Source organism: Scardinius erythrophthalmus (genome assembly GCF_964197995.2).
Source record: "Scardinius erythrophthalmus genome assembly, chromosome: 7".
Lineage (NCBI taxonomy): Eukaryota > Metazoa > Chordata > Actinopteri > Cypriniformes > Leuciscidae > Scardinius > Scardinius erythrophthalmus.
This window is the reverse complement of record NC_138227.1, coordinates 16,263,292-16,284,977: the sequence shown is the minus strand read 5'-3', so window position 1 is coordinate 16,284,977 and position 21,686 is coordinate 16,263,292. Positions and strand designations below refer to the sequence as shown.

At 34.8% G+C, this 21,686-nt stretch overlaps 2 protein-coding genes across 2 annotated transcripts in view; both read right to left on the bottom strand.

Moving 5' to 3' along the window:
* sgsm2 (small G protein signaling modulator 2) overlaps nucleotides 1-14,968 on the bottom strand; it is a 56,054-nt gene extending 41,086 nt beyond the window's left edge. Inside the window, exons 1-2 of the mRNA XM_081371021.1 lie at nucleotides 14,837-14,968; nucleotides 7,832-7,907 (exon numbers count right to left, since the gene is read on the bottom strand). Coding sequence (XP_081227147.1) covers nucleotides 7,832-7,907; nucleotides 14,837-14,896 — 136 coding nt within the window. The 5' untranslated portion in view covers nucleotides 14,897-14,968. The remainder of the gene's footprint in view (nucleotides 1-7,831; nucleotides 7,908-14,836) is intronic.
* A 440-nt stretch (nucleotides 14,969-15,408) lies between these two features.
* Nucleotides 15,409-21,212, bottom strand: tnfaip1 (tumor necrosis factor, alpha-induced protein 1 (endothelial)). The gene is made up of 7 exons (XM_081370184.1): nucleotides 20,971-21,212; nucleotides 18,951-19,304; nucleotides 18,687-18,856; nucleotides 17,081-17,164; nucleotides 16,912-16,964; nucleotides 16,599-16,794; nucleotides 15,409-16,512 (listed from the first exon to the last, which is right to left on the bottom strand). The coding sequence occupies exons 2-7, from the start codon at nucleotides 19,189-19,191 to the stop codon at nucleotides 16,294-16,296; spliced, it is 963 nt and encodes a 320-aa protein (XP_081226310.1). The 5' UTR covers nucleotides 19,192-19,304; nucleotides 20,971-21,212; the 3' UTR covers nucleotides 15,409-16,293.
* Between the last annotated feature and the right edge of the window lie 474 nt (nucleotides 21,213-21,686).

Here is a 21,686-nt window from a genome sequence, read left to right as displayed (position 1 = left end):
ACAGACATGACTCACAACTCTATTCACTCACTCATTAAAATTAAACACAGTAGAGCAGGTGTTTGAGAGAAAATCTGCAAAGTTCTTTTTCAGCTCCTTATGACGTTAAGGGACTTAAAAATGCAGCACAGAGGAAGTTAGACTGGGTGAAGTGAAAAGATTTGTATTTTCCACAAGAAAATAGGAAACAACAACACAGTAATTTACTTCCTTGAGTAGCCTTCTGGTATTGTTAGCATTCCATGAATCAGGAAGTATCGGATATCACATGATGTGACCTTATGCAACCAGTCATTCCTCTCAAGTCTCTGACTTAAAGGTACTGTAAGCATAAAAATACCATAATATTTGCAGAGATTTAGGAAACATGCTAAGTTGCTAAATACTTGTTTCTCCGAAAAACAATGCTACAACCAATTCTGTTATGACAACTCAAAGATTTTTAGCATGGTAATGGATATGACAATGTTAATGTATTTGGTCTTGACTACGCTGCTGCTGATATTGATTATTGTTTTTGTTGTAGATTATTGCTGCTGCTCCTGTAGAGCAAGTACAGGGACTTTTCAATACAAACACCGACACGCTGCTGTGACATGCAAGACATACTACTGCTGCAAAAATAGCATATATAAAATTACCTGCAGCAGATCTATACAGGTGGAGCTCGGGAAGGTGGTGGGTTTCAGGGTTTCAACCCTGAAGAGTGCTGCAAATTGCTATAGTAAACTCTAACCAGCTATTTCAATGTTGAGCAGCAAACTCATTAGATGCGACAGGAACCAATCAGCTTGTGCCATAAACGATGTAAATGTAATCAGGTAGCATTAAGGAACCATCAGCCTACGCCATCTAGAGTTTCATGACAGAACTTGGTGTTTTTTCTACCTTGAAATGTGCATTCCGTGTCAATGTCTGTTTTTGTTTTGGTCTGTGTGATCCAACCCACTGCCAATTTATCCAATAGTATTTTGACACCCTGGATGCCAATTGTTGGAAAACACAGTGTATCACAGCCATGGAAGCGAACAAATGAACTGGGCCAGAATTCGCAGATTCTACCTGAGCTAAAAAGCCTTGCCAATAAAAATGTTGCAAACATATATACATTAGCTGATCAGCTTACAGTGTAAGGCTAAGGCTTTCCATTGTCAATTGAGCACATTCCTGTTGTGTGTCCTTAATCTGGCAACCATGAGCGCCAAGTCTGAGGAGAAACAACTCTCTCCAATATTTTGAATTTGGACTGCAATACCCATTTCAACCACTATATTACAAACTGCACCTTTAAAGGGACAGTTCATCCAGAAATGATCATTCTGTGTTATACTGCATCCAAAATCGTATACTTCCCTGGGTGAAAAACAGTATGTGACAAAAGTATGAATTCACAGTACTCATAAAAGAGTAGGTAAAAAGTCCCCGGATGACCTACTTCTTCCGGTTTATTATTTAACTTTATTAGCGGTCGTGAAGTAATTACTTATTCAAATCAAAATAAGTACCTACTCAAGACAGTATGCGATTTCGGACTCAGACATAATTTAGTCACCCTCATGTCATTCTAAACCTGTACGACTTTCTTTTTCTGCGGATCATAAAATAAATATTTTGAGAAATGTCTCTTCAAAAATGTACTTTTGTGTAAAGTCGCAGATTTGGAACGGCATGGATTTTCATATTAGGGTAGACTGTGACAGATAATAATCAGATCTGAATCAATCGCTCAAATTAAAGTCGCTTTTAGGGATGTCAATTTAATGTGTAAACTTTTAATATGACAACAATTTGGGGGTTGCATTGATTTTAACTAACTGATGCAGTTTTACGAATGCATAACAGCAGAAAATCAGCATCTTAGAGGATTTGACTAATTATCTCTGCTTCTATTCTGTAATTTGGTGCCATTAATGAATAATACAATGTAGTCCAAACACAATTCAAAAACTTTTTAAATCATAGTAAATTCGTAAATAGCAATTTGGGCTTCTGGTGACCCCTGACCCCACCCACACTCAGCTCTGGTTTGAAACACAGCCTGAAGGATTTACAAGGTCTGTGTGTTTTCTTTGCATTGATCAGCCAGTGGTTTACACAGCCTGGAGCCAGCTGACCCTCGACACAACCCACTGCTTGTTAATATGCAGAGGACAAAAACTTTTAGAACATGCTAGCCAAACTCTTCTGAGGCAAAATCAGCACAGTGATGGACATACATATATGCCTTAAGCAAGTCTTTAAGTCTTGAAGTCAAAATGGTTACATGTATATTTGCAAGATGAACACCAGCACAATGTCGAAACTACCCATGGGAAACCAGTAGAACATTCCTTTCATCCTGGAGTAAATGAATGAATCATGTAGAAAATGTTAATACTGTTGATAACTAAGATTATAGTATTTTTATGTTTTACGTTGCATATAGATTAAAAAAGCAGCTATAACTAAATATGCCCTGATTCCAAAACTAAGGTATGTCCTGAACTCAGTTTCAGTAATCTTATATCACAAGTTAGCCAGGACTCACCTGTGAGTTGTATCACAAACAGAAATTGTATTCATCCGAGAAAGTAGCACATTTCGTCAAACCATAAATATATTATTTATCATTTCAATCACTTTATTAACTATGTTTGACTGTAACAACATTTACTATGGTAATTCTAACACTTTACAATATGGTCTAATTTGTAAACATTAGTTAGCATAATAAAGATTTATCAATGATAATTAATGATACCTAATTTAATGAATTATGAATAACATTTTAACAGCTTTTATTAATCTACATTAATGCTAAATTTGAATTCTTCTATTAGCGCCAATTCGTGTTTGTTAAAAATACATAAAAATAACGTTTTATTACTTTACACAACTTGAAATTTTCAAAGTTTGCACACTTATAATATGACAAAAGATTTCTATTTCAAATAAATGCTGTTCTCTTGAACTTTCTACTCATCAAAAACTTTTAAATGGTAGTGTACATGTAAAATATTAATATTAACCCTATGAACAGGTTCAAGATACGAAAGGTGTTAAAAAATGTTAACAGAAAACTTTATTGTAAGCTACGATAAAAGCCTTAAAAGTCACTGTATGATTTGAAAGATGATTACGACTGTATGATTTTATCATGATTAAGTGTGATTTTATTTTCGACACTAAATACACAGAGAGATCTGTGAGTGCACACACCCATGTAATTCTCAAACAGGCATTAGCAGTGGCAGCATCAGGAACGAGGTTATTATGCAGCTCTGCTGTGGTTAATGGCTTGGCATGTCCGTACAGTGTGTGCTCTGCATTATGGGGAGGCAGCAGGGTACAGGCACATGATCAGACAGCAACACCAATATCAAACACACTGAAAAAGACGTCATTGGGATCAAAGCATCTGACAGGTGCTATCTGGGAAACCCAGTTTTAGGCTTTTGACTCATCTCATTTCTAAAGAGAAGCCAAAAAAGAGACCAATTTAGGAAATAAATGTTCTTGCCAGACTAAGAGAGTTCTTTGTGACTTTGCACATAAACACGTTTGAGGTTTTTCAATGTTATGACTGACTATATCAGTTATTCTAAAAATAATACAGCCAGATCCATTTTTTTCAGACACTGCATGTTGCTATATTTTGGGATCGGTACTTTTTTTTTTAAAGAAATACTTTTCTTCAGCAAGAACAAATTATTCTTTCTATATTCATCAAAGAATCCTGAAAAAAAAAAAAAAAAAACACCCCGGGTTGCCAGTTGTTGGAAAACACTGAAGCCAGCAAACAAACTAGGTCAAAAATCACAGATTGTACCCAACCTAAAAAGCCTCGGCAATAAAAAAAAAATTGCAAACATATACATTAGCTGATCAACTTCCCAATGTCAATTGCGCGTGCTACTGTTGCGTGTCTTCAATCTGGCAACCCGCATGAGCGCAGAGTCTGAAGAGAAACAACTCTCTCCAATATTTTGAACTTAGACTGCAGTACCCATTTCAACCAATATGTGTATTACATACTGCACATTTAAGCAGTGTTTTCAACATTAATAATAATAATAATAATAAGTAATGTTTCTTGAGCAGCAAATCAGCTTATCTTTCATTTAAAAAATGGGTCCCAAATCGACCCTTCCGTTTGTAAATTTCAAACATTGTAAATTGTAAATTGTGCTGCAAACTACTTCATGGATACGAATCAAATATGCCAAAAAACAATTTGACTGTCTGAAGAGAGCGGTCAAGGTTTGGTTGGTTGGCATCATGGCACAGTCCAGCCAGGCAACACTGCAACTGAGATGAACAGAAATGCTAACGGACAGCTTTCTCCTTCTAGATCAGAACAAAGCCTTATGTTAGTGCTCAAATGCAACATGCCGCCTCCATAACACGCACACCGTTCAACCAGCCTACGTTGCACAGGCACAATTCCTTTTGATTTATTCCCCTGAAACATAATTTAGCTGGGAAGTGCATTGTCACAAGCTGGTGTGACGTGGGTGAGTGCGTGCTCCAGGATGAAAGTGAGGGGGTGGCCGGCTGCGTGGGGAATCCGTGCCCGTCGACTGCCTGGAAAACAGGGGATGTGCTCTTGCTTTTTGGTAGTGATGACAGACTGGCAGCGCTCCCAGGCCACCCCTCCCCACACACACCAGCATTTATACTGAAACCTCATCACCCCGCTCACGGTCACGAGTCACGACTCAGATGCTCTTATCCTCAGACACCCAAAAACACTCCAAATCATCATGTAAAACGCCTGCAGTGAGAGTGTGTGAAAACCAGAGTAAGAGGAGGAAAGTCTTAGAAGAAAGCACACAAAAATCAGCCTCTTTCTTTGTCACTCTAAATAAAAGAAATTAGAAGAACTACAAACTACACAAGAATGTGAATGCATCAGTCCTACACTTCTCAATAAATCCAAATAGATATTTATATATAATTAGAATTACATATGCATGAATACACTATATATATATATATATATATATGAAGAGTTCAGATGCAAAAGCCTCTAAGTGCCATCTGAAATTTTCTTCTAGAATGATCATTTTTATCAAGCTTGTATATTTAAGTTCAGTAATTTCACTTAAATGACAGTTAATAGGTAATTTTCATTGCCATTTAAGTGAAATTACTGAACTTAAATATACAAGCTTGATAAAAATGATCATTTTCTAGAAGAAAATTTCAGATGGCACTTAGAGGCTTTTGCATCTGAACTCTTCATATATATATATATACTGCATTTATACTGTACTATAACATTAAGCATTATATATATATATATTTATATATATATATATATATATATATATATATATATATACATATATATATATATATATATATGTATTATTTACTGTATTATTTGTGCCACTGTTCACCTGATTTACATCTTGAAAGGTTCCCGTGAACCACAGGGTTTCACATAAACTGAGTGCAAACACATTATCTCAAAGGACTAACATTAAGCATTAAGAAGATCTGCTGTAGTCATGGAGTTAAACAGGTATTGCTATAGCATTTACACAGCAAATCTCATATTCCAACTTGCAATTTAGAGCTAATGAAAAGGAGCGCCGAATGAAGATGTACTCATTACGGTATCCAAAAAAAGTGCCTGAGTAACAGAAGTAATAATTCAAATTTATCAGCAGATGTTCCACAATTAAAAAGCGCTAACCGGCAAACGGAAGGACAGAGATGAGTCACAGCGTAGCCGAGGGCTGACATCACTGCTTGTTATCGTGTGACCTTTAACCTCGAGACACAGAAGCCGTTCCATTTTAGTCTTTTAAATGAGAGCAGTCATGGAAAATAACATGAGTTTGGATAAATTTAGCATTTTGTATATTTTGATTTGCAGTGACATGTCCTGATGTCTTGTACACTGTTGTCCTGATATGTCTTGTTCACACAACACAACAACTGAGCCTCAAAGCAAAAGCTGGCACGCCATATTGGATGAAAAGAGACACAAACTGTAAATATCAACAAGCTCATGCAGCGGCAGCGCAAGAATATCTGCTATGTGTGAAATACAGATTGACCACAAATTATAAACTGAATTCATATTTGCATAAACACACAGATCAAGAGCTTTCTGGTGGTAAATGCACTGTTTACTGTAACAAAGGCAAAAGGAGCATGTAAATGGTAACAAAGCTGTGAAATACAATAGTACATTACTGTACTATTGCTTTCCCTGTTCTTATTCCTAACAGCATACTATATACTAACAGCATTTACACTTCTGCACTGATGAAACTTGACTAAGCAATATCTGTGGTGCCACGCAGCACTGGTGTTTCACTGACGTAATGAGGCTGGGTTAATGTTCTGGCCTGTCTCTGTGTCACTGGAGTAAAGAGTGTGAGTCACACACACACACACACACACACACACACACACACACACACACACACACATTCCCAGTAATCCGCACTGGACAAATTAACCTTATTGTAGGCAGCGATCCAAAACTCCGGAACTATCATGCCATGGAGCCCCAGCCATTGCCTCTGGAGATGTTCCTGCTCAACAATTTATTTATTTTTTCTGCTGGTCCTGGTTCAGTTTAGTGCCTGCCATGCCAGTATTTTCACTGGCCACATTGCAAAAATGTTTATTATTATATTTTCAGCAAACATAATTTTATATGTCTGAAAGATATTTTTCATTAAATGCCAAGTTGTAATTATTAGTTAATTAATCATTTATTCTGCTATATGAATTTGCAATTACAGCTAGGAAACTGTGTCTATTTTTATGGGTCAGAAATAAATATATTTTTATATTTCTATTTCTATCTCTATATTTTTATATAATATATTTCTCAGTAATTATTGAGTTTTCTTTACATATCAATGCATAATAACTATTAGTTAATAATTTAATTTGCAACAACAGCTGGGAAATTGTGCAGATATGTTTATGTGTGAGAAAGTTGTTATTTTATTTCTACTTATAGTATATATATATATATATATATATATATATATATATATATATATATATATATATATATATATATATATATATATATATATATATTGAATATATATATATATATATATATATTTCTCAGTAATTATTAGGTTTTCTTTACAAAAACTTATTTTTATGTATAATAATTATTAGTTAATTAATAATTTCCTTCACAATGGGAAATTGAGCAGCTACTTTTTTATTAAAAATATTTATATTTGTATCTATATTTAGAGTACATTTCTGAGTAATTATTAGGCTTTCTTTACAAAATAAGTTATACTGAATGCATATTAATTATAATAATGCTTAAAAGTTAGGAAATTCTGCAGCTGTAGTTTAATTCATGACATTTTGACTATGATAAATTAACTATGATGATTTTCAACCAACTGTCGATTTCAACTATTACTGTTGATTATTTTCAACCAATTCTAAAACATCCTTGAAAGTTTGAAAGTTCTCACAATTTCAAACCTCATCTACGTTAACCAGCCAAATAACATGCTGGCATTCAAATGAGTGCAATCAACATCCCGTATGTCACATCAGCCTCATTATGATCACACCCTGTAATAACTGCTTTAATGAGCTCATTGTTTCTGCCTAAATGAATACATGATGTTAACTATCTGCATGATTTGTAGAACTGTACATTTCTAATGGATATTATTTCTGTATCTCTGATTTACTGAAATTGTAATGCAGAAATATACATTTTCCGTAAAGCAGCTTCGAAACAACGTGCATTGTGAAAAGCGCTATACAAATAAATGTGAACTTAGGTGAACTGGATTGAATCAGCCAATCAGAATCAGATAAAAAACATCTCTTGATTTGTACTCACTGCAAAGTGCAATAATGTGGCTGCTGTCTTCATGTACAAACTTCTTGGTCACCGCCTCCTCCATAATCTGCTTCACCTAGACATGGAAAGACATGCAATTAGGAGCCGGCGAAAAATAATGGCAAGTCAAACTTCTTTCTGCACATTGGAATCGGGTGCACAAAAGCAACTAATTAATCATGACAGCGGAACCACAAATGCTTTAATTAGCATCATTCAATTGATAAGTTTCCCTGAGAGTGCAAGGAACTGTGTAGAATGAGGCTTTGTCACATTTTTCTCCTCCAACTGTCAGCATACAGCAAATCCCAGACTAATTAATCACAATCCTTGCAGGCGGCTTTATACTGTGTGTAATTTGAAGAACAGTAGAAGGGTAATTGTAGCAACAGGAAGGCGCAAATTATGGGCATCTTCTGATTACGGGCATGATTTGTGCGCACCCTATGGTATGAGATTTGCCACAAGGCCAACAAACAGCAAAAGAAGGATGATTTAAAGGCTGATATCAAGTGTTTGGCCAGTTGTCCTTGGGATTAAAAAGAAAAAAAATGAACTTGTGGAGCCAGTTAACTACAGTAGCCTGATGCATTACATAACACGCCTTGAAAGACTCAAGAACGGTTGGACGCTCGAATGGCACGCACTAAATTGTAAATGTTTATTGTAACCCATGCTTCCACAATCCACAAAATGAAAATGTTGTCATCAGTTATGTTGTTCCAAACCTGTATGAGTTTCTTTCTTCTGCTGAACACAAAAGAAGATATTTTGAAGAATGTTGGTAACCAGACCGTTTTTGGACCCCATTGACTTCCATAGTATTTTTTTTTTTCTACTATGGAAGTCAATGGCTACCGTCAACTATTTGATTAACAACATTCTTCAGAATATCTAAATCAGAATAAAGAAATTACAGATTTGTAACAATTTTCATTTTTGGGTGAACTATCCCTTTAGGGGGATATAGTGAACACCTATGAAGGGTTGCAGTCAATCACACACAGAGCTATAAAATGAAAAGTCAGTTGCACTTTATTTTACAGTATGTGCACTTTCAATGTACTTACAGTATACTTACCCATGAAAAAAAACAAGTAATGTAAGGTAACAACATGGGTTAAGGTTAGGTTTAGGGGTTGGTTCAGGGTTGATACCAAATTATTGCCCAGTTAATGTCATTACCAAGTACATAGAATGTAATGCGAAACAGGACTGTAAAATAAAGTGCTACTGAAGCTTCTTGACAGAAAATCAGACAAACCTCAATAATAAAATTGGGGATGTATTTCTGCAAATGCAAAAATGTTCAGAACCTATTAAATAGATAATTGCAACATGGTGCAACCAATAAATATTGATGGGGGGAAAAGCAGAGAACAGGAAAACAAAACTAAGTTGTTTTGCTCTTGTGGGAGTCATTTGTGAGGATCCCTGCTTCATGCAGCTGTATTAATCGTCCACTGATGCAATTTAACTTCTTAGGTAGCTGCTGATGCTTTCAGTTCCTAGGCAACCAGAAGACGGCTGACTGCAGCTTAAAGCGACAGAGACATGGGATGTTACACAAAGAAAGTCAATGGAGGAAAGAAAAATCGAATTCTGTGTGTATTGCAGCGGGACTGTTATTTCCTGTAAAACGGGACATTTATTTCCATACTATATATACACACACACACACACACACACACACACACACACACACATATATATATATATATATATATATATATATATATATATATATATATATATATATATGAATTGTTTAAACAGCTGGAAACTAATAAAAAAAAAAAAATTTAACCCAACTAATGTCTTTTGAAGTGATATGTTTCATTTTAAATAGCATGTACTTCTATGCCCCAAATGAAGAAAGAAAGGTAATTGTGGAAGTAACTGAAGGAGAAACACTGTGTTAAATCAGTGGAAATTGTTGTTGTTGTTGTTTTGGTGAAAAGAGTCCAGGACATCTCTGTAGAGGAAGTAACTAATTTTAGATGCAAAAATAGGAGATTTAATTGAATATGACGCACAAAAGTTCTTTAAAACTTGATGACCGAGACGTTAAAAATTGATTTCCTTATTAGGCCACCGGGCCACATGAGGCCAGACACCTTAAGAATTACTGCTGCTCTTCACATGCATGATTATTGGCCTTTATTAGACATTCCCTTAACTATCATGAGAAATTATGTCTGCCAGGATTGGGCATTAAGTTGAAGAGGCTGAATCAGCTTTAGACAGTCTGTTCTAAAACATGAGACATCCTGGTACCAATTTAGGAGATCTATTCTTTGCAGCAATTCATTCAAGATTTCTATTATTCATGAGGGCTGGGTTTAAAACTAGCGTTCCCTGCACTGTAAGGGAAAAGATAAGAATTAATTATACTGATATAAAAGAATGTAACAGCTTCTTCCACTATACAGTTCCTGGAGTGAAAACATTCGAAACTCAATGCAAATGTTAAGTCTAATCAAATAATTAATGCAAAATATGCTCAAGAGTGCATTCATGTTATCTCAGTGTTCTTATTTTTGAAGTGGTATGGTTAGCACATAAAAAATGTATATTGTTTACACATTTTAAATAGGTTAAGATTATACTTGGATGAATCTGTTTTCCAATACTATTACAAGGCTCATGGAATACTTGGTTCTGATTGGTCAATCATACAATATTTTGTAAAATGATCACTAAACTAATTCACCACTGAGATGTTCGTAGGCCTATATTGTTTTCTGTACTGTATGGACTATTGGTCAACTTTTATTAGTAGATTTATGCTAGCATAGAGGTCAATTAACACTATGATTTCAAATAAATGTCATGTTTTATTAATACACCGGCAATTATAGCAAAATAAACCCGTGATTTATGACATTATACACTTTACATACATTATCTCTTACTTAATTTAATCTAGTGGTCGAATTAAATGGTTTTTAATAATGAGTTTGAATTTACAATACAAAAGTAGGCTATGACTTGGCCAGTTCAACCTGTAGCGTAAACCAACAACGGCCATAATGGTCCTATATTATGCTAATGCAAGTATTAATTTTACTAATCCCCTCACATAAAATAAAAACTTAAATCATTGAAATGAGTGTAAACAGCTCGAAAAAATAGGTTACTGTTGAATTTCCACACGAGAAAGTTTTTTTTTTTTTTTAACTAGTCTCTGCATGCGATAAAAAGAAAATAAGCCCAGAGCAAACATACAATTCAAACACAAAACACAACCTATGTCTTCTAATCAGTCAAATAATAAAGTAGCGCTTTCTCCTGCCGTCGCGTTATAAATAAAGCTGGCGTGCTCTGAGCGCTCAGCCCCTCAAGTATCTGTCAATGGAAATTCGGTGTCGGCTCGTTTTTGTTTACATTGCAAACGACCAGGAGCATACACTGTAAAAACTAAAGGAGCCTCAAGTATCCTGTTGGATACTCAAGGAACTTCAAAATGTAATTTTGGTGCCTCAAAGCTCTTTTTCCTATAGTAGGGTTACTGGAGGAGCATTGACAATCTTTGAGGTTCTTGCTGGAACTTATGGGATCCTTTAAGCACTTTGTATTTACTTCAGAGGTTCTGGAGTCACCTTTTCATTACCATGAGACTTCGAAGTGCTTTGGGGGAAAATAGAGGAACTTAAATGCGATAAAAGGGTTATTGGAAGATCTTTTAACATTTAAGTGGTTCCTGGAAGATCTCTTATGTTAAAGCCAGCATCTGGAGGAACCCAATGGTTCAGTGAGGCCCGAATTAGATTATTATTCTATTATTATTATTATTATTATTATTATTATTATTATTATTATTATTATTATTATTATTATTATCCTATTATTATTATTATAGGCTACTTAAGTTTGATTCAGTATACATACCCAGGTGAAAAGGACGTACTATTAAATGTATTAAAAATGTACTTGAGTGTGTTTTTAGTAGACCTACAATACAAATATACTTTAAAGCATTTTTATTATTATTATTATAGGCAAGTTTGATTCAGTATACATACCCAGGTGAAAAAGATGTACTATTAAATGTATTAAAAATGTACTTGAGTGTGTTTTTAGTAGACCTACAATACAAATATACTTTAATGCATTTTTAATACATTTAACAGTGACCTAGTCTTTTTCACTTGGGTAGCTTACATATATTTAGTATAGGCCTATTTTATTAAGTCATTTAAACCTTAAACAACAACACTAAATAATAATAATATTATATGAAGAAGAAGAAGCAGGAGGAGAAAAGTATTATTCTGTCACGAAACTGCTGCTGTTCCTCTGCTGTCGTCGCTTCAGTGATGCTCGCGCTGCTCGCGCGCAACAAAGCTCAGCTGATCGTCATCAGGAAATTAAGTAAGTAACGGCTCCTCTCATCAAAGCTTCCGCCGTTTATTCGGCTCTCCATTACAAGGTTTGTAAACTCGCCAAATAAATATAAATACAGAGTCTACTCACTATATATTTAAACACACATATATATTAACTAAATTTATTATACATTACTACGTTTTTACAGTGTTTACCACTCGTTTATTGCACAGTATCTGGTATGAAGGTTTTAGCCGCGATGCTAACTACGTTGATCTAATGAACAAATGGAAATGATTGACTTATTGTCTTAGATTGATTTAGTCATTCAATTCAACATATTTTGTACAACTGTGTCTTCAAATTGCTGATATAGCCTAACTAATTTAGAAAATTCTCTGATTTTTGGCGTTTGTTATGAATAACAAAAACAGCTATAGTTTGCTCTGTTTTTGTTTAGCCTAACTTTACTTAAGGTGCCCTCATTTTCTCAAATACCATTTTATGAACTTTCTCTGTGTGAAATTGTATTGTTTGACTGTGTACTTGTGTTTTTTAATCAGTTACTCTCTGAAAATCTTTTCTCATGATCTCAAATCTCATTCATGTTTCTCAGAAAAATAATATCACCGGTTTGATTCACAAAAAATGCTATAGACATTTTAACTCTGAATTATAACTTCAAGTTTAGTCTTTTTCGACAAAAAAAATAAATAAATAGGAAAAAGCAATTAGGCTTCAGAAGACTTGCAACACAACCCATAACACATGAGTTGTGAACTCATTGATTATTTTTAGGATCTTTTCTGGGACATTTTTGGAGCTTAACCATTTTTACATAAAGTGTTGCATTGAATTGAACTAGACAAGTGTACATAAGAATGGTTTCATGAATGATTTACACATTTGTTTTCTGCTTGTGTTTCATGCAGTGAAATCGAACGGTGACTGGGGTTGCATTATGCCTGAGATCTGCTTTTGGGTTCCACAGACAGAAATTCAAACAGGTTTGGAATGTCACAAGGCTGAGGAAATTATTTAAATTTCACAACTATCACTTTAATAACATTACTAACAGTAAATTTTGTACTTTGCAGGGATCTCGGTAAGCTGAAATACAAGTTTGATCAAGAATAAAAATCCTCCTGTAGACCTGAAAATCATTGAAGTGCCTGGACCATCCACCAGAAAAGAAGAAAAACAAATGGAAAACGATGCTGTACCTTTTCACTTTTCTAACTCGTTAAGTACCTCACACCAACTTGGTCCCATAGTGACATTTTTGACCACAAACGAAATTGCTGATCGTGTGGATTCTTAGTGAAATGACTGAATTCACCAGTGAACATTCACAGAACAACAGATCATTTTACTGCACCTTAACTCTGTTTCGGGTCGAAGCCTCTACTTCCTCTATCTTGTTTCATGAGAATACTCAACAACCATTTATGAACACTGTTGATTCAAGTCACACATTTAAGCTTTTCAAAAGCCATAGTGAACATTACAGTCTCCAGTCTAACGGCATCCCAGACTTAAACATTTTATGATTCAAAATAGCTGAATAACTAACCATCAGAGATTTCTAGAGATAAAGGTTACAGCACAATGAGTGTATATTAGCACTGTTGTTTGTTTTTGGCATCTGATAGAGCTTTTGGACTTGGAAACAGTGATGTCAGACTAACCATCGGACTGAAACACAAATGTTTTAAAGTTAAGTATGATGGACATTTTTAATTAGTTCAAATGTAGTTTTTTTACATTGATTTATTTCGTGGAACATTATGTGTTTCCATGCATTTTGTTGAGATGTCTTTTCTTGTTTATCTATTGTATATACATGGTTGATTATTCATGTTGCTTATGTATTATACTATTTTTTTGTGTAGTCATTGATATTAATCTGTAGTTAGCTTTTTTCCCCATGTGCATGGAAGTGTCTGTATAAAAATGAATATCAAATATGTAATAAACAATTCTTATTTTGTATTTGGTTCAATTTGTTTATTATAATAGAAGTCAAAGGTAACCATAGTAACAACATGAAATTAAATATTTAAAAAAAAATGAAATTTGGTTCCTGGAGGCACCCAAAGTGGTTCCACACAGTGCCTAATATAAGAGTTCCTCAGGAAACCTGTGTGGTTCCTCAGAGAACCGGCCCTTTTTAAAGGGTGCCTAGAGGATCTACAGACGGTTCCGCCGGTGTGGCGAAGTGAAGAACCCCAAAAGGTTCCTCCAGGCACCTTTTATTTTTACAGTGTACTCGACACTAAAAACGTATTCGTCCGTGCGGTTTAGGATGTATTTAGTCATTTGCAGAGGGAAGAATCTGATCACCGCAGAAACCATTGATTAAATCATTGTCTCCAATAGCCATATTAAGTTGGACGCGGATGAGGAAGAGAATATCCGAACCCTTCAGCTCTACAGGTAAAAGGGTTTGAATGTGAATCTAAAGAAGATATTATAGCCTACATGGAGACTCAAACTGTGACTTGTAATAGTAAGCTAAATTGATTCACTGTAACCATCAGCACATCTGAAACTTCCATATGCATGCACTTAATTCGGATGCACATCGCAACAACAAAGCTTGCAAGATAATAGAGCAAGCGTGTTTTCAGCATGCAATCAAAACTAAGAGAATATATTTAAGTGAATTATACTTACTTCTCTTTTGACGTTCCATAGTAATTTCTCTTTAAATTCTTCATCTGTAGTCGAACCCATTGTCCCTGACTGTTAAACAACCCAAGTGCAGCATAAACTGTCTGGAGACATAAATCTGAACGGCTCGCCTGCCTTTTCCCCCAATGTCTTTTTTTTTATCCTTCCTCCCCTTTCATATAAACGTGTGTATTGACAGCTGAGCGTTGACGCATCTAAGCATTGCCGAAGCGCATCGTGAAGCCATCTTCGGTTCCTTTATGACGCAATCGCCGCTGACCCCGCCCCCTCGTCATTGTTGATCAATGGGATAAATCTCTTCACGCGCCGTACGCTGTTCAAGGCAGTGACGGCGATTTATTTTTAGCTCTCCTCCACATTTGACAGCTCAGATGGAGGCGCTTGCGGTGGTTCAACCAATCAGGCATTGTCATTAGGCGTTCATCAAGACATGATGCTCATAAGACCTACTGGATGAAAAGATACGTGATGCGTGATGGTTATAGTCTCACATCCTATTATGGAAGGCACAGCTAGCTATTACCTATAAATGGCACAGGTGCATCCAAATGAAACCAAAATAATGAAACTATTGAGTTGATACAGAATATTTAGAAGCTGTTTAAGGGCTTTGAGGTACAATTTACATACCAAACCTGTAACAAAAACGAAACATACATAAGATATTTTGAAAAATGTGTCCGTTTATTTTTTTGTCAATTCATTGTCAAAGAGGAGCAGTGTTGTTTTGGACCCCATTGACTTTCACTGTATGGGCAAAAAAATATCTTCTCTTGTGCTCTCATTTTTGGATGCACTATCACTTTAAGTTAATATAGACATTTTTCATGAGCAGGAAACTTCTAGGGCACATTCATTCATTCTTTAGGCGTTAAAAGCACATTTCTTATCACACTACACAAAAAAAATCAAACACTACAACCTCATTTTCCCAAATGCATCACCCCAAGTCCACATACATAATTTGTTTTCAAATCTATTTCCTATATTAATCATCTTAAATCACAGTATGGATGATTAACGTAGGCATAAGGCAAGATTGTAACAGAATATATGATCCTGTATGGTTAGCAGAAACAGAGTGATGTACTGGATTTGGCAGATTTATCTAGGCAAGATGTTATAAAAACATTCTATGATTAGATTAGTAATTACTATTTAAAAACATAGCGTTTTCCTCATAAAATAACAATAAATTAAAATATAGGAATTAATGCTAATTCAAGATCAACCTTTTTGTGTTCGGTTCACATTAATGTTTAAGACAGATTTCATTCAAAACACTGATTGTCAAGCCCCCTACAAAACAAAAAGAAAGCAGCAAATTACAAAGTGGTTAAAGGGTGCTGGTAGTTTAGCGTTCTCCACAGACAATGTGAAAACTGAGGCACTATTTGGAAGGATATTTAGTGTCTTGGAAGCCTCAATTCACAGTTAGGCTAATGCCCAAGCGGTCTGTCATCGTAAGTGCTGTATCTTTTAATGTGGATGCGACGCACGCGCTCCCTCAGCTCCACGGCCTCCTCCTCTTCACTGTGTGAGCAACAATTGTTCCGTCTGCGGGTGGCCTCCAACAGGGAGTTATCTGGGACTGGGAGAGTCTCATAAAGCAGGGCATTTAGTGTCTCCTCGTAGATCCGTGCTTCTGGAAACTCAACCTGAGAGCATTACAAGAGTCCTTCTTTGATACATTTGAACAGGCTATGAAAGTGTCTCTGCAAATACCTATTCAAACGGGAGTTACCTTTATCTGCTTCTTCTCAGTAGCATACACAATGGACGTGCAGCAGACTTCTGCTAGTTTACGCTTCTGTCCGTAAAAGGACCAGCAGCAGATCTCGTCTCCAATGACATCTTTAATGAAGAGCACACGACCGCTGTAGCTCAGGGACAGCTTCTCAAACAACTCGATATTCTTGAGTAGGTTGTCATCCGAGTTGCTTTTGAGGAAGATAAAACCAATCAAGAAGACAAGTATTGACAGTAGAAGCTATGCGAATCTCTCAAAAAGTTAAATCACCTTGAATGTTAAAGAAGGATAAAACACTTGTATTTACCTTGTATAGGAATATTTGTTGTTACCTCGGTTGTAAAGTAGTTTCACAACAGGCTGTAAGTGAGAAAATGATAATGCCAGGAGACTTTTAGAATTGTAGATTATCTTGTTTTTATGTGAACAATGAACACCAAAAGACGGGGAATATTTGCATTGCAGGATAGACTCACCCTTACGCAGCCTTGTATCAGTCTCTCCTCCTCTTTAGGAGATGTTATGAATGGGATAACACACAGAGCCTTTTCTTCATTATCCTACACAACAAAACAAGCAAGCAAATACATAAAAATATATGAATAAAATAAAAATAGATCAACAAACAAAGATCTATCTCAAAAATATCTGGGTCTCATTTCAACTAATAAACAAACAAAAAAGACTTTTTTCTTAATGCATACTACTTTAAAGGGATACTTCACCGATTAGCATTAAAGGGATAGTTCACTTTGAAATAAAATTTTGGTATGTTTTAGCTTACCTCAAGGGCATCCAAGATGTAGGTTTCAAGACTGGTGCATAGAAATATACACTAGATGTCGCCTTAAAGACATTCGTTCCAATGAACTGCCGTAGCCAAGGCGATATCTAGTGTTTATATCTATGCACCAGTCTGCGTACACGTCACACAGCAGGAACCGCGCGCGCCCTCAGATCACTTGGACGTGGCTGTGTTACAAGAGGTATAAACGATATAAACGGTTCGTTTTCTCACACAAACCGCTCGTTTCGTGTCTTAGGCCATCAATGTGTACTTACGATGGGGAATTGTTTAATTTGGACGATGGGGAATTGTTTTAATTTGGACTCTGTGCATGCTCTTTGAGACAGTGACCATAGACCTGCATTATACGACTGACAGACAAGAACGGTTTGACCTAAAAATATTAAAAATTAAAAATTTTAATTTTAAAATTTTTAAAAAATTTTAATGTTTAATTAAAAATTAAACTACTGCGGAAAAAAAGACACCTACATCTTGGATGCCCTTGAGGTAAGCTAAAACATACCAAAATTTAATGTCAAAGTGAACTATCCCTCATGTCCATGCTTCCCTCCCTCATGTCCCCCTGAGACGAGAGATTTCTGTATTGTGTGTCTGGAAAAAAACCTCTGATGATGCAAAAAACGTCATTTGAGGCTTTTCTGTCCAGAGGCGAGAGACTACAGCCAGTAGTAGGAGTTAGTTCCACATGTTTTAAACCAGCCCATAGGGGGATCTCACGATAAAACGGCATCTTTTCAGTTTCGAGTCAACTAGTTGTATCATTTCTTCCAATACTGCCCTCTGTAACCGGTAGGCGTGGCTTGGGAGTGGCCTCGTAGAGCAGCGAAGCAAGTGCATTCTGGGAGTTGTTGTCTTTTATCCACATGAGCCAAAAACACATTTTCTGGCTTTACTCAGTCTAGAAGGTACCAACTTCTAAAATAATTTCACACTGCTACTTCATAAATGACCCAATTTAAACACACACTCATCTTTCCAGCGGTGAAATATCCCTTTAAAATATGTACATATATTTTGCATATTTATTTTTTTACATTACATTTTTAACAAGCAACATTATGGGAATTTGCCCTAATTATCACTACCATGAAATCTCAATGAATAACAATAAAAATGTGTGGTGGAAATGTGCTTGACTTGCATGTCCATATTTTTTTTAAAAACCTAAAAAAAATCTAATTTCTTATTTTTTTTGTCAGGTTTCATGAGAATAACGCAAAAGATACATAATCAAATGAGTGCACAACATCCTTTCATTATTCTAAACCAACCTGCAGGGCCTCCTGGCACAAATCTATCAAGCCCTGGATCAGGTAATACTTGGCTTCTGCTAGGAGCTCCATGATTCCCTGTCTGCTCTTGGGCAGAGTCACAAATCCATCTCGGAGATAGCTGAGAATCAAACCGAAGTGTTTCCCACAGCGATCTATTAGGATCCAACCTAAAGAAAAAATAACAGAGAATTCACTTTAACAACATCAGCACTGAGGCAAGGTTAAAGAGGTCTTATCTCTGCAATGTCTAAATAACTTTACCTTCCTTATCGGTGAGCACTTCCTTTTTGCCGCTAAACATGGATCTCAGCAGGGTGTCCTGTCGGGTGAGCACTTGCAGTGTGGAATAGTGAAGATTTCCGCCAACATTGAGCTGTACATACTTGTTGCCGGTTACACCGCGGTAGGTGCAGGTGTTAGTCTTGGGGCAGGCCACTGAAGAGACTGACACAATGGGCCCAGTTTGCGGTTGAAGCTGGTGCAGGCAGCTCTCTCCTGACATGTCCCGCTGTAGGTAGATAACCACCCTGCACACAATGGGTCTGATTTCCCCCGCCGTGGTGAATGTTGCTGGGCAGGCTGCTTGTGATGCCAAACCTACATGCTACACATCACCTGGAACAACATGTGTACAACTTACATATATAATACAAGACTCTGCTATGATTTATATAAATTTGATATTACGGATATTATGTATTTATTTACAAGTAGTATATTTAAGGCAAGAACTTGAACTATAAACAAAAGATAGAAAGAGATATACATATTTGTGTGTGTTCTAGCCTAATATTTGCTTTATATACAAAGTACCGGTCAAAAGTTTGGAAACATGACTGTTTTATGTTTTTGAAAGAAGTCTCTTATGCTCATCAAGCCGGCATTTATTTGATCAAAAATATAGGGGAAAAAAACAGTAATATTGTGAAATATTATTACAATTTAAAATAATGGATTTCTTTTTTAATATACTTTAAAATATATTTTTTTTCTGTGGTGAATGTTCAGCATCATAACTCCAGTCTTCAGTGTCACACGATCCTTCAGAAAGCATTCTAATATGCTGATTTATTATCAATGTTGGAAACAGCTTAATAGTTTTTATGATACTTCTTTCAGGATTCTTTGATGAATAAAAAGTTTAAAAAAAAGAACAATACCTTTGTAATTGTATTTGTTACAATACCGTTCAAAAGTTTGGGGTCCGTATATATATATATATATATATATATATATATATATATATATATATATATATATATATATATATATATATATTTTTTTTTTTTTTTTTTAAGAAATTAATACTTTTATTCAACAAGGATGTGTTAAATTGATAAAAAGTTATAGTAAAGATTTATATTGTTAGAAAAGATTTACATTTTAAATCAATCCTGTTCTTTTTAACTTTTTTAGATATCAATGTATCCTGAAAAAAAAAGTATCAAAGGTTCCAAAAAAATATTAAGCAGCACAACTGTTTCCAACACTGATAATAAATCAGCATATTATAATGATTTCTGAAGGATCACGTGGCACTGAAGACTGGAGGAATGATACTGAAAATTAAGCTTTGCATCACATAAATAAATTATATTTTAAAGTATATTAAAATAAAAAAACGTTATTTTGAATTGTAATAATATTTCCCAATATTACTGTTTTTTCTGCATTTTTTATCAAATAAATGCAGGCTTGATGAGCATAAGACTTCTTTCAAAAACATGAAAAACAGTAATATTTACACACTTTTGACCGTAACTGACTGACTCTCTCATATATATATGCATTTTTATATATATATATATATATATATATATATATATATATATATATATATATATATATATATATATATATATAATGCATATACTGTATATATTATGCATATATATATATAATATATTTTTTAAATATATATTTTTTTTATTAAAAATAATAATAATATGTATATAATATATATATATATATATATAAAGCAAATCAATCAATCAATCAATCAATCAATCTATATATAGCCTATGCCAGTGTAAATATATAATAATAATAATAACATTATATAATAATACATACACTAGCAAAGCCTCATATACTTGTGTTTATAAACTGTCGATTCCTAACAAAACTTGTCTGGTTCGCTTAATCTAACGACCCACATCTTTTCTAGACTTTAGTTAAGTTTAATGCTAAGCTAAAAGTAGTCAAGTTGGTTTAATTCAAAACACTGAGATGTTAAGGCAAGTTTGCCATCATGAAATTGTTCATAATCTAGAAAACTCACCCACTCCTCTGCGGTAACTCCTGGGCGTTGAACTGAACCCGTAGACTTGATTAGTTCGACAGTTTTACTTCGAGCACATTTTATAAGAAAAAAGTAAACAGGTCTATCTGAAGATTTAGAAAGGGAAAACACTTTTTTACTTCAAACTTCAGTAGTAATACAAAGGTGTGTTTTTCTTCTTCTTTGAAAGAACAATAGCAAGCAACAGGTTAAACCGTGATAAGGATATACTGCCACCCAGTGGCTAGTACAGGGATTGTCAACCTACTTGTGCAATCTTATCTTTCATAATAAAAAACAACCGAGTTTTTCAGTCAACTAGCCTACCTTTATATCCATTTCCATGACCTAAAATCATGTTTAATTATATATGGTATAATTTTAACCGTTACAAAACCAGTCTCTCAGCTAAACCACTTTGTAATAACTTTAATTCAAAACATTAACTAACATTGTTACTTGATTTTTTTTTCTGTTTTTGCTTCACATTTAAAAAATGACATATCTTCGTTTTGATTAGTTAATATATCTTTAATATCGTATTTTATTTCTATATTCACAAGTTGGGTATTTCATTTCACAAGAGATGAAGAACTTTTATTTTGAAATATACCCATTTCATAAGTGAATGTTCTAGATTTCTGGAAATATAGAATGTAAATCTCCATTATTCTAAGACTTCTACATGTTAGCCATTATACAATATTTATTTTTAT

Coding starts and splice junctions, on each gene's coding strand:
- tnfaip1 (XM_081370184.1), bottom strand. CDS start 19,191: ATGTCAGGAGAGAGCTGCCTGCACCAGCTTCAACCGCAAACTGGGCCC. Junction 18,857..18,950: donor AGTGCTCACCGATAAGGAAG/GTAAAGTTATTT, acceptor TTTTTTCTTTAG/GTTGGATCCTAATAGATCGC. Junction 16,795..16,911: donor AACAAATATTCCTATACAAG/GTAAATACAAGT, acceptor CTTCCTCAAAAG/CAACTCGGATGACAACCTAC.